Source organism: Aquila chrysaetos, unplaced genomic scaffold (genome assembly GCF_900496995.4).
Source record: "Aquila chrysaetos chrysaetos unplaced genomic scaffold, bAquChr1.4, whole genome shotgun sequence".
NCBI lineage: Eukaryota > Metazoa > Chordata > Aves > Accipitriformes > Accipitridae > Aquila > Aquila chrysaetos.
This window is the reverse complement of record NW_024470392.1, coordinates 1-12,506: the sequence shown is the minus strand read 5'-3', so window position 1 is coordinate 12,506 and position 12,506 is coordinate 1. Positions and strand designations below refer to the sequence as shown.

The window sequence follows — 12,506 nt, the reverse complement described above, 5'->3', positions numbered from 1 at the left end:
CTCCACCCCGACACCCCTCAAGTGCCCCCAAATACCCCAAATCCCCCCAATCCCCCCATACTCCCCCAAATCCCCCCTAAGTGCCCCCAAATGCCCCCCAATCCCCCCAAGTGCCCCCCAACTCCCCCCTAATTCACACCCAACACCCATCCAGTGCCCCCAAATATCCCAAGTCACCCCCCAAATCCCCCCCACCCCCCCATACACCCCTCAAATCCCCCCTTAGGTGCCCCCAAATGCCCCCCAACACCCCCAAGTCCCCCCAACCCCCCCAATTCACCCACAACACCCCTCAAGTGCCCCCAAATCCCCCCAATCCCCCCCTAAGTGCCCCCAAATGCCCCCCAATACCCCCAGCCCCCCCATTTTTGCCCCCCCCCCCGATGCCCACCGGGTTCCTTCTCGCCTCCTCCTCGCTGCAGCCTCCCGGACGCCTGGGTCCTCTCCCCCTTCCCCCCCCTCCTCCTCCTCCTTCTCCTCCCCCTCCTTTTTGGGGGGGGGGACACGGGGGGGGGGCACCAGGGGGACTTGGGAGCTCGGACGCCTGGGTTCCCTTGGGGGGGGGGGGGGGGGCAAACCCTGAACTCCTCAGTCCTCTATGGGTAGGAAGCCCTTTGTTACCTGGGGGGGGTGGCTCCCCCCCAAATGCCCCCCCAAAACAACGGGGGGGGGCTGGAAGCCCCCCAGAAGGGCCTCCCCCCCCAAAACAACACGTCATTTTGGGGGGGGGGGAGCCTCAAAACTGTCTTTTTTGGACCCCAAAGGTTTTTTGGGGACCCCTCGAAACCCTCTTTTGGGGCCCCTCGAAACCACCTTTTGAGGGGAGGACCCTTCAAAATCCCCTTTCGGGGGTGGGGCCTCAAAACTCCCTTTTTCTGGACCCCTCAAAACCCCCTTTTGGGGCCCCTCGAAACTGCCTTTTTTTGGGGGGGCCTCAAAACTCCCTTTTTCTGGACCCCTCAAAACCCCCTTTTGGGGCCCCTCGAAACTGCCTTTTTTGGGGGGGCCTCAAAACTCCCTTTTTCTGGACCCCTCAAAACCCCCTTTCTTGGGGGAACTCCTCAAAACCCTCTTTTGGGGCTCCTCGAAACTGCCTTTTGGGCGGGGGGCTCGAAACTCCCTTTTTGGGGCCCCTCAAAGCTGCTTTTTTGGGGGGTGCTTGAAACAGTCTTTTGGGGGGACCCTCAAACCTGTTTTTTTTAAGGAATCCTGAAAATTGCCCTTTTCGGGACCCCTTGAAACTGTGGGGTTTTTGAGGGCCCCCCCTGAAACTCCCTTTGGGGCTCTGCCTGGAAAATCCCTTTTGATGTCCCCCCAAAACTCCCTTTTGGGGTTCCCTCGAAACCACATTTGTGGGGTCCCCACCCAAAACTGCCTTTTGAAGCTCCCTTGAAACCCCTTTTTGGAGGACCCTCGAAACCCCCTTTTTCTGGACCCCTCAAAAACCCCCCTATCTTGGGGCCCCCTGGAAACTCCTTTTTGGGGTCCCCCTCAAAACTCCTTGTTGGGGCCCCCTTGAAACTGCCTTTTTTTTGGAGGACCCCCCCCAAACTCCCTTTTGGAGTCCCCTGAAAACTCCTTTTTGGGGTCCCCCTCGAAACTCCCTTTTGGGGGCCCCTTGAAACCACCTTTTTTTTGAGGAGCCCCCCGGAAACTCCCTTTTGGGGCCCCCTTGAAACCCCCTTCTTGGGGGACCCCCCGAAACTCCCTTTCGGGGCCTCCTAGGTTGTGCCCTGGGGGGGGGGATGCTCCCAGCAGTAGGTGCCAGGGCACCACCCTGGGGTGGGGGGCACCCCAAGGTGGGGGGGGGGGGTGTGGATGGACAGACATGCCACCACTCGCCATATTTGGCCCCCCCCCCCTCCCCGCGTGGTTGGGCAGTGACCGCATGTCTCAGGGTCTAAAAATATTGGGGCGGATTGCCCCCCCCTTTTCCCCAGACGCCTGGGTCCCCACGTGGTCCTGCCAGCTGCCCCCCAACAGCTGGGGATGGGGGGGGGCAGCAGCTGTTTGGGGGGGAACAGCTGGGGAGGGGGGGGGACACCCAGGCGTCCGGGGCCGAATTCCATCATTAAGAGTCATTCTCCCAGAAGGAGAGCTTATTTCCCAACTATTTGTGGTGGGTTTTCCCATTATTAGCCACTATTTCCCCATTAGTAGCCATTATTTCATGATTATCAGCTGTTATTTCCCCATTATTAGCCACTATTTCCCAGTATTAGCAGTTATTTCTGAATTATTAGACATTATTTCAAAATTATTAGCCATTATTTGCAATCATTAGCTGTTATTTCCCCATTATTAGCAGCTATTTCCCCATTATAATAGCTATTTCCCATTATTAACAATTATTTCCCCATTATTAGCAGTTTCCCCCATTATTAGCCACTACTTTCCATTATTAACCATTATTTTCCCATTATTAGCCATTAGTTCCCCATTATTAGGCACTATTTGCCATTATTACCCATTATTTCCCCATTATTGGCCACTACATCCCATTATGAGCCACCATTTCCCATTATTAGCCAATATTTCCCAATTATTAGGCATTATTTCCCCATTATTAAGGATTACATCCCCATTATTACCCATTAATTCCCCATTTTCACCATTGTTCCCCACCATTAGCAGTTATTTTTCATTATCAGGCCTGATGCCTCCCTTAATTAGGGGAAAGTCCCCCATTATTCCTCATTATTAACCGGTATTACCCATTATTAGGGGTTGTTGCCCCATTATTTCCCTCTTATTACCTTCTCACTGACTGTTACTCCCCATTATTCCCCATAATTAGGTGCAATTCCTCATTATTAAGGGTTATTTTCCCATTATTTTTCTCTATTAGTGCCTATTCCCCCACTATTCCCTATTATTCTACATTATTAGGATCTATTTCCCCTTTATCTCCAAATTTCGGGGACTAGTTCCCCATTAATCACCATTATTAGGGGTTATTCCTTCAATATCACCTATTTTCCCCCCATTATTTGGGGCTATTCCCCCATTTTTCCACATTATTAGCGATTATTACCCCATTATTAGGGGTTATTCCCCCATTTCCCCCCACTATTTGGAACTTTCCGCCACTATTCCCCATTATTAGCTCTTATTACCTCATTATTAGGAGTTATTCCACCATTTCCCCCCTTTATTTGGAGGTATTCCCCATTATTAGCCATTATTACCCCATTATTAGGGGTTAATCCCCCACTTATTAGGGGCTATTCCCCATTATTAGCAGTTATAACTTTATTATTAGGGGTTTCTCCCCGATTTTCCCCCTATATTTGGGGTCATTCCCTCATTATTCCCTTTTGTTAGCGGTTCTTAACCCATTATTAGGGGTTACTCCCCCATGCCCCCCCAATATTAGGGCTATCCCCCATTATTAGCGATTATTACCCCATTATTAGGCGTTATTTCCTCTTTTATTTGGGATTATTCTCTATTATTCCCCATTATTAGCCATTTTTACCTCATTATTAGGGGTTATTACCCCAATTTTGGGGCTGCCCCCCGTTATTAACGCTTATTACCTCCCCCTCCCCTCTGGAGCCGCGCAGGCCCCGCCCCTTTATCAAACCACGCCCCCTTCCCCCCTCAGCCCCGCCCCGCCGCCAGTCCCCGCCCCCTTCCCACCAGCCCCGCGCCCGCCCCCTCCCTCTCCTGCCAGCTCCCACCCACCGCCGCTTCCCGCCAATCGCCGCGGGCGCGCGCGGCTGGCAGCCAATCGGAGGCGGCGGCTGCGCGCAGAGAGGGAGGAGGGGGCGTTCCCAGAAGGCCGCGCGGCGGCGGCCATGATGGGCGCCGGCAGGGGCGGGTGAGGGGGAGGCGGGCGGGGGTTCTGTAGGGGCAGCTGGAGGGTATATAGGGGGTATATAGGGGTATCTGGAGGAGATAGAGGGGTATATAGGCGGGTGGGTGGGTGTAGGGGTGCTTAGAGGGATATATAGGGGTATGGGGGTGCCTGAATGGGTATATGGGGCATATATAGGGGCATGGGGGGGGGGTATGGGGGTTGTTTGGAGGGATATATGGGACATATGGGGGGGATAGGGGTTGTCTGGGGGGGTATATAGGGCATATGGGGGTTATAAGGACGTCTGGGGGGTTATATGGGGGTATATGGGACATATGGGGGATATAGAGGTGTCTGGGGGGTATAGAAGGTATCTGGAGGGGTATGGGGGTGTCTGGACGGCGTATGGGGGATTTGGGGGTGCATGGGAGTGTATAGGTGGTATGGGGTACATAAGGGTATGTGGGGAGTACGGGGGGGTGGGGGGTATGGGGAGGAATATAGGGGTATGGGGGGGGTATAGTGGTACATGGCGGGTATGAGAATGGGGGGGGATATAGGGGTATTGGGGGGGGATATAGGGGGATGTGGGGCCTATAGAGGAGTATGGGGGGGGGGGAGGTATGGGGGATGTAGAGGTATGTGGGGCTACGTGCGAGGGGTATAGGTTGTGTTGGTGGGGCGTAGGGGTGCGTGGAGGGGGTATAGGCCTGTTGGGGACGTGGGGGGGCTATAGCAGATGTCTATAGGAGTCCGTATAGGGCCCCCTCCCCGCCCCCGCCAGGCGGCACTGCTCCGTGTGCCAGCCCCGGGGCCGAGGGCAGAGCAACGGGGTGACCTACGGCCGGGGACACCCCTTGGTGCCCCCCGGTATACGCCAGCCCCTACAGCCCTTATAGGGGCCAGGCCCCCTATAGACGGACCCAATAGGGACCAAACCAATTTGACCCCATATAGACCTGATTCTATAAGGACTGTACCCCCACCCCCCCATATGGACCTGACCCTATAGATGGACCCAGACCCCCTATAGCTGGACCCAATAGAGACCAAACCAATTTGACCCCATATAGACCTGATTCTATATGGACCACATACCCCCCCAGACCCCCTATAGCTGGACCCGATAGGGATGAAACCAATTTGACCCCATATAGACCTGATTCTATACGGACCACATACCCCCCCAGACCCCCCATAGAGGGACCCAATAAGGACCAAACCAATTTGACCCCATATAGACCTGATTCTATAGGGACTGCACCCCCCCCCATATGGACCTGACCCTATAGATGGACCCAGACCCCCTATAGCTGGACCCAATAGAAACCAAACCAATTTGACCCCATATAGACCTGATTCTATAGGGACCACCCCCCCCCCCCCACCCCCCCATACAGACCTGACCCTATAGATGGACCCAGACCCCCCCATAGATGGACCCAATAAGGACCAAACCAATTTGACCCCATATAGACCTGATTCTATAGGGACCGCACCCCACCACCACCCCCCCCATACAGACCTGACCCTATAGATGGACCCAGACCCCCTATAGCTAGACCCAATAGCAACCAAACCAATTTGACCCCATATAGACCTGATTCTATAGGGACCAGACCCTGTAGGGACCCCACTCCTTATCTCCTATAGACCTGACCCTACAGCGAGCAGCCCTTCTCTATATGTGACCCTGTAGGGACAACCTCACCCTATAGGGATCAGACCCTATAGGGACCAGACCCTATAGGGACCCTCCCTCCCACCCCACTGATCCCCTATAGGCCTCACCCTATAGGGACCGGCCCCCTCACCTCCTTCCCTCCCCTCTCCAGGTTCTGGGTGAAGTTCCCGGACCAGAGCGACGCTGGGACAGGTACTGGGAGGGGGGAGGGGGACACCCAAAACACTTGGGTCCCCTGTGGGGGTGGGGGGGGGGGCACCTGGGTGCCTGGGTTCCCAGCACCCATCCCATGGGGATTCTCCCGGGGCTCGTATAGGGTTGTGCTGGCTCTTCAGCTGAGGGGGACGGGGGGGGGACACGACACACTGGGGGCGTTGGGGACATGGGGACACGGGTTATGTCCCTCCCACAAAGGCGTGGGCGGTCACCCGTGGCCACCCACGTAAGAACTGGAGGCAGAGGACAAGGGACAGCCCTGCTGTGGGGACAGCCAGCTGTGGCTGTCCCCGGGGGCTTCGTCCCTACACGCGGATCATCTTTTGGGGCAAAACCGGGGGGTTTGGGGATCCCCCTCGGTGTCACTCAGCCCCTCTTGGATCTCCCACAGGTGGGTGACAACGAGGGACAGCCTTTGGGGACGTGGGTGACAATAAACGGGTGACAAAATGGCTGTGGGTGGCTCCGTCTTTTCCTGGGCAGGCTGGCGCTGAGTCAGCACATCCAGAGCTTTGTCATTGTCCCTGCTGTGGGGGACGAGGGAGATCCGGACACCTCTGGAGGGGACAATCCCGGGGATGTCACCTGGAGGAGAAGGTGTCCCCGTCTTGGGGACAGGGGCTGGGGGTGTCCTGTGGTTGGGGGACAATGCGGTGCCACCTCGGGGATGGGGTGACTGGGGAGGTGACAAGGGGGGGGGACACCAGGACCACCCCAGCAGGGACATGGCCCAGGTGGCCTTGGGGACACCCCAGGCACCACACAAGGGTGTCCCCAGGGATCACTAATTAGGGCCTGAGAGCCTTAATTAGGGCCTGGGATTGCTAACGAGGCCCTAGCATCACTAATGAGGGTCCAGGATTGCTAAGGAGGCCCTGGGATTGTTAATGAGGTCCATGGGTCACTAATGAGGGTCCAGGGTTGCTAACCAGACCTTGGAATTGTTAATGAGGTCAGTGGGTCACTAACTGGGGTGCAGGGCTGCTAATGAGGCCCTGGGATCACTAATGAGGGCCCTTGGTCACTAATGAGGGGCCAGTGCCACAAAGGGGCTGGCTTGTGATGCATTAATTTTTCTTGATAACCCTAGAAAATAAGGTCTATTAGCCCTGCTAATTAGGCTCTATTAGCCCTGCTAACTAAGCTCTATTAGCACTATTAATTAGGCTCTATTTACCCTATTAATTAAGCTCTGTAAACCTTCCAATTAAGCCCTAAACCTTCCAATCAATCTCTGTAAACCTGTTAATTAAGCTCTATAAGCCTGCCAATTAAGCCCTATAAGGCTGTTAATTAACACCCTGTGGCTCTCACTAATAAAGCCCTGCCCCCTCCCACCCCACCACGGGGGGGTGGGGGGAAGGGCTGGTTTTGGGGTGCCCCCCCCCCCCCCCGGGCGGATGTTTTTGCAGTGGTTTCCCCCCCCCCCCCCTGCAGTGATTCACCCCACGGCGGGGGGGGGGGGGACGGGGACACGGGGGTGACACACGGTGGGGGGGGGACACGGCGGTGGCAGCGCTGGTGACATGGCTGAGGAGGTCGTCTATGCTGACCTGAGGGTCCCGGGGGGGACAGCCGGGACCCCCACCCGAGGTGGGAGGGAGGGAGGATGAGGAGGGAGGGAGGGAGGAGGAAGGATGAGGGAGGGAGGAGGAGGGATGGAAGAGGGATGAAGGGTGGAAAAGGGCTGGAGGGAGGATGAGGAGGGAGGGAGAGAGTGGAGGAAGAGGGATGGAGGGAGGATGAGGAAGGGAGGAGGAGGAGGGATGGAAGAGGAATGGCGGGTGGAGGAGGAGGTGGAAGAAGGATGGAAGAGGGATGAAGGGTGGAAGAGGGAGGGAGGATGAGAGGAGGGAGGATGAGGATGAAGAGGGAGGAAGGAGAGAAGAGGGATGGAGAAGGGATGGAGGGAGGATGAGGAAGGATGGGAGGAGGGATGGGAGAGGGAAGGAGGGAGGAGGAGGAGGGACGGGGAGGACCGCGGCCGAAGTGCACTCAGGACCACCCCCGGGGTGTCCCCACACTGTCCCCATCCCTCTCCCCCCCCCCAGGCCGCTGTCCCCGGGGGTGTCCCCTGTCCCCCAGCCTGGCCCTGGCCGGGGGCCTGATCCTGGGGGTGACCATCGGCGTCCTGGGGGTGCTCGGTGAGTGGGGGGGGGTCCTATGGGGGGGGGGTCCTATAGGGTGGGGAGCTTATATATGAGGGGAGAGCTGCTATATAGGGCAATAGGCCCTATATGGGTACAGCTTCTATAGGGGGGGAGCTTGTGGGTGACCCCCCCGCCCCCCCTCCAGCTCCACCGCAACCGTTTGGGGCTGAATCATCGTTTTCGCGGGTTTTCCTCTCACCCCCGTGGAGCCGTTTGACGCCTGCGCTGAACCCCCATCCCCCACCCAGGGGTGCCCCGAGGTGGGGGTGGGGGGTGGGTGCCAAAAAGGGAGGGGGGGGGGGAAGATCGTGAGAGGGGTTGAGGAGGGGGAAAAAGGGGGCGATACTGTCGAAAAAGGGGGCGATGGCATCAAAAAAGGGGTGATGGCATCAAAAAAAAGGGGTGATGGCATCAAAAAAGGTAATGGCATCAAAAAAGGTAATGGCATCAAAAAAGGGGGATGATGATATCAAAAAAGGGGCGATGGCATCAAAAAAGGGGGTAATGACAAAAAAGGGGGTGATGATATCGAAAAAGGGGTGATGGCATCAAAAAAGGTGATGGCATCAAAAAAAGGGGGTGATGACATCGAAAAAGGGGTGATGGCATCAAAAAAGGTGATGACATCGAAAAAGGGGTGATGGCATCAAAAAAGGTGATGACATAAAAAAGGGGTGATGACATCAAAAAAAGGGGTGATGGCAAAAAGGTGATGACATCAAAAAGAGTGATGGCATCAAAAAAGGGGGTCATGACATCAAAAAAAGGGGCAATGACATAAAAAAAGGGGTGCTGACGTCAAAAAAAGGGGCTGATGGCATCAAAAAAGGGGTGCTGACATAAAAAAAGGGGTGCTGACGTCAAAAAAAGGGGCTGATGGCATCAAAAAAGGGGTGCTGACATAAAAAAAGGGGTGCTGACGTCAAAAAAAAGGGGCTGATGGCATCAAAAAAGGGGTGATGACATAAAAAAAGGGTTGCTGACATCAAAAAACGGGGCTGATGGCATCAAAAAAGGGGTGATGACATAAGAAATGGGGAGGGGGGAGCAGCGGGTGGGCTGGGGAAAGGCCACCAACTTTTTTGGGTTGACTTCAGGAGATGTTTTGGGTGCAGCGAGTGGGCGACCGACGGGGACCCCGATACCGACGGCACCCGCTTGTAACGGGAGCGCGGCCGAGCTGGCGGCTGCCCTTCGCCGTGACCTGTGCGAGGAAGACGACGGCGCCCGGGGGAGGCCGAAGGCTCCTTGTGGCCTCTGCCCCCCCCGGCTGGACCCCCCGAGCTGCTGCCTGCTACCGAATTTCGGCAGCCGCCCGTACCTGGGACGATGCTGCCCGCGATTGCGCCGCCCGCGCTGCCCGACTGCTCAGCCCCCGCGACTTCCCGGCTGCGGTGAGACACCCCCAAAATGATGCTGGTTCCCCTAGATACCTTCCTGGGGGGGGGGGTGTTGGGGGAAGATTGGGGTGTCCCACGTTGTGTAAAACCCCCCCCCCCAAATATCACTTTTGGGGAAGGATTTGGGGGGATATTGGGGCATTGCAGGCAGCGGCACCCCCAAAAATATTCCTTATGGTTGGGTTTGGGGACATCTCGTAGTGTGACACCCTGAAAAAGCAACAGTTTGGGGGGGGGCTTTGGGAGGAAATGGGGCATCCCAGGTAGCAGCACCCCCAAAAATATCCATTATTGGGGGTTTTGGGGGTGGATTGGGGTGTCCCAGGTAGCAGCACCCCAAAAAATATCCATTATTGGGGGGGATTGGGGCATCCCAGGTAGCAGCACCCCAAAAAATATCCATTATTGGGGGTTTTGGGGGTGGATTGGGGTGTCCCAGGTAGCAGCACCCCCAAAAATATCCATTATTGGGGGGGATTGGGGCACCCCAGGTAGCAGCACACCCCAAAAAATATCCATTATTGGGGGTTTTGGGGGTGGATTGGGGTGTCCCAGGTAGCAGCACCCCCAAAAATATCCATTATTGGGGGGGATTGGGGCACCCCAGGTAGCAGCACCCCAAAAAATATCCATTATTGGGGGTTTTGGGGGTGGATTGGGGTGTCCCAGGTAGCAGCACCCCCAAAAATATCCATTATTGGGGGGGATTGGGGCATCCCAGGTAGCAGCACCCCAAAAAATATCCATTATTGGGGGTTTTGGGGGTGGATTGGGGTGTCCCAGGTAGCAGCACCCCAAAAAATATCCATTTGGGGGGGGGATTGGAGCATTCCAGTCTGCGGAACCCTCAAAAATATCCATTTTAGGGGAGGAATTGGGGCATCCTAGGCTCCAACACCCCCCAAAAAAACCATTATGGCTAGATTTGGGGGTATCCCAGGCTGTGGCACCCCAAAAAATACCCATTTGGGGGGGGATTGGGGTGTCCCAGGCAGCAGCACCCCCAAAAGTACCCATTTAGGGGGAGATTTGGGGGAGGAGGGAATTGGGGCATCTGATGCTGCAGCATCCCTCAAAATATCTGTGACTGGGGGGGGGACCCTGGGTTGTTGGTTACCAGGTGGGTTTGGGGGTGCAAGGGGGGGCCCCCAGTCTGACACCCCCCTCTTTGGCCCCCCCAGGCCTCCCTGGAGGGGGTGATGGGGGAACCGAACCCCCTTTGGGTGGGGCTGCGTTTTCGTGCCCACACCTGGATTTGGCCCGACGGCTCCCAGCAGCCCCCACCGTGAGTTGGGATTTGGGGGGGACCTTGGGGCGGGGGGGGGTGTCCCAGGGGAGGGTGTGACCCCGGGGTGCCCTTCTTCCCATCCCCAGCCCTTTAGGGTACCCCCCATCCCCACCCATATTGGGGTGCCCCTCTCCCCCATACCCCCATCTGCATCGGGGTGCCCCTCTCCCCATCCCCACCTATATTGGGGTGTCCCTCTCCCCATCCCCATCCATACTGGGGTACCCCCTCCTCCCCATCCCTATTGGGGTACCCCCTCCTCCCCATCCCCATCTGTATTGGGGTACCCCTCTCCCCAGCCCCATCCACATCGGGGTACCCCCTCCTCCCCATCCCACCCCCATCTGTATTGGGGTACCCCTCTCCCCATCCCTATTGGGGTGCCCCTTCCTCCCCATCCCCATCTAGATCGGGGTGCCCCCTCTTCCTCATCCATATTGGGGTACCCCATCCTCTCCATCCCACCCCCATCCGTATCGGGGTACCCCTCTCCCCATCCCCATTCATATTGGGGTACCCCTCTCCCCATTCATATTGGGGTACCCCCTCCTCCCCATCCATATTGGGGTACCCCCTCCTCCCCATCCCCATTCATATTGGGGTACCCCTCTCCCCACCCATATTGGGGTACCCCCTCCTCCCCATCCCCATTCATATTGGGGTACCCCTCTCCCCACCCATATTGGGGTACCCCCTCCTCCCCATCCATATTGGGGTACCCCCTCCTCCCCATCCCCATTCATATTGGGGTACCCCTCTCCCCACCCATATTGGGGTACCCCTCTCCCCACCCATATTGGGGTACCCCCTCCTCCCTCTCCCCACCCATATTGGGGTACCCCTCTCCCCACCCATATTGGGGTACCCCCTCCTCCCCATCCATATTGGGGTACCCCTCTCCCCACCCATATTGGGGTACCCCCTCCTCCCTCTCCCCACCCATATTGGGGTACCCCCTCTCCCCACCCATATTGGGGTACCCCCTCCTCCCCTCCCCACCCATATCGGGGTACCCCTCTCCCCATCCATATCGGGGTACCCCCTCTCCCCCCTCAAACCTCCCCCATCCCCCCCCAACTCTCCAGCCATCCCCCCCCCCCACATTTTAGGGTAACTCCCCCCCCCCCCGTCCCCAAACTTGGGGCGTACCCCTAATTTTTTGGGGGTACCCCCACAGGACCGGGCAGCGCGGGGGCCAGGGCCGGGATTGCGGGGTGCTACGACGGGGTCGCTCGGCGTTGGAAAGTTGCGGGGCCGAGTTGCGCTGGCTCTGCCGCCGCGACGCCCTCCTGCTCTAGCGCCTTTATTGGGGGGGGGCGGGGGGAGGGGGAGCACCCATGGGTGGGGGGGGACACACGACCCCCCCCCCCCCCCCAGGGGGTTCAGGCGGGCGGGCGGGCGCAGATCCAGTGCTTCTCGGAGGCGCAGCTGGCCGTCTGCACGTCCGCGTCCCCCAGGTAGGCGCAGTCGGCCCCGCCGCGGACCGTGAACCTGCCGGCAGGCCGGCCTCCTCTTCCTCCATCCCTCCTTCCTCTTCCTCCCTCCGCCGCCTCCCCCCCTTCATCCCTTCTCCTCTTCCTCCTCCTCCCTAATCCCGCAATGAGGCCCGGCGCCAGCGCGCCAGCCCGCTCAGACCTGCGCCGGTCAGCCAGACTCCTCGCAGACGTAGCAACCAAGACCATAAGGAAACATAGCCGAAGACATGTGAAGGAACGCGTAATAACGGAATCCGCCGCACAATACAGAGGAAGACAAGCATGGCACGCGGAGGAAGCACGACATAAATAAGAATATCATCAATAAAGCGTGCGTAAGGACTGCATCACTAATCTAATAATAAGACGGAATCCTAACATAAAAAACTAATCAACAATTCCTCAGATACTTCATACCTATCATCAATGTCCTTCAGTCCAATCCAGAATTATCCATATATTACTACTCCTTAATACCTCATCCTTCAAAC

The 12,506-nt window shown here is 57.1% G+C and overlaps 1 protein-coding gene and 2 long non-coding RNA genes across 4 annotated transcripts; 2 read left to right on the top strand and 1 right to left on the bottom strand.

Annotated features, from left to right (window-relative positions):
• Positions 1-4,780: 4,780 nt before the first annotated feature.
• Positions 4,781-5,478, bottom strand: LOC115338216. 2 transcript variants are annotated; one of them, XR_003922351.1, is made up of 3 exons: positions 5,424-5,478; positions 5,046-5,210; positions 4,781-4,877 (listed from the first exon to the last, which is right to left on the bottom strand). It is a non-coding gene; the product is annotated as an uncharacterized LOC115338216 (long non-coding RNA). The 2 variants fall into 2 exon arrangements; XR_005931918.1 differs by having other exon boundaries at positions 4,858-4,961.
• LOC115338215 lies at positions 5,138-6,152 on the top strand. Its single transcript, XR_003922350.2, has 2 exons — positions 5,138-5,678; positions 6,094-6,152. It is a non-coding gene; the product is annotated as an uncharacterized LOC115338215 (long non-coding RNA).
• Positions 6,153-7,200: 1,048 nt separating this feature from the next.
• LOC115338213 lies at positions 7,201-11,997 on the top strand (the record flags this gene model as incomplete). Its single annotated transcript, XM_030006701.1, has 6 exons — positions 7,201-7,295; positions 7,754-7,846; positions 8,950-9,246; positions 10,434-10,537; positions 11,718-11,798; positions 11,927-11,997. Coding segments are annotated over exons 1-6 (713 nt in total), but the record flags the coding sequence as incomplete, so codon positions are not given.
• Positions 11,998-12,506: the final 509 nt, after the last annotated feature.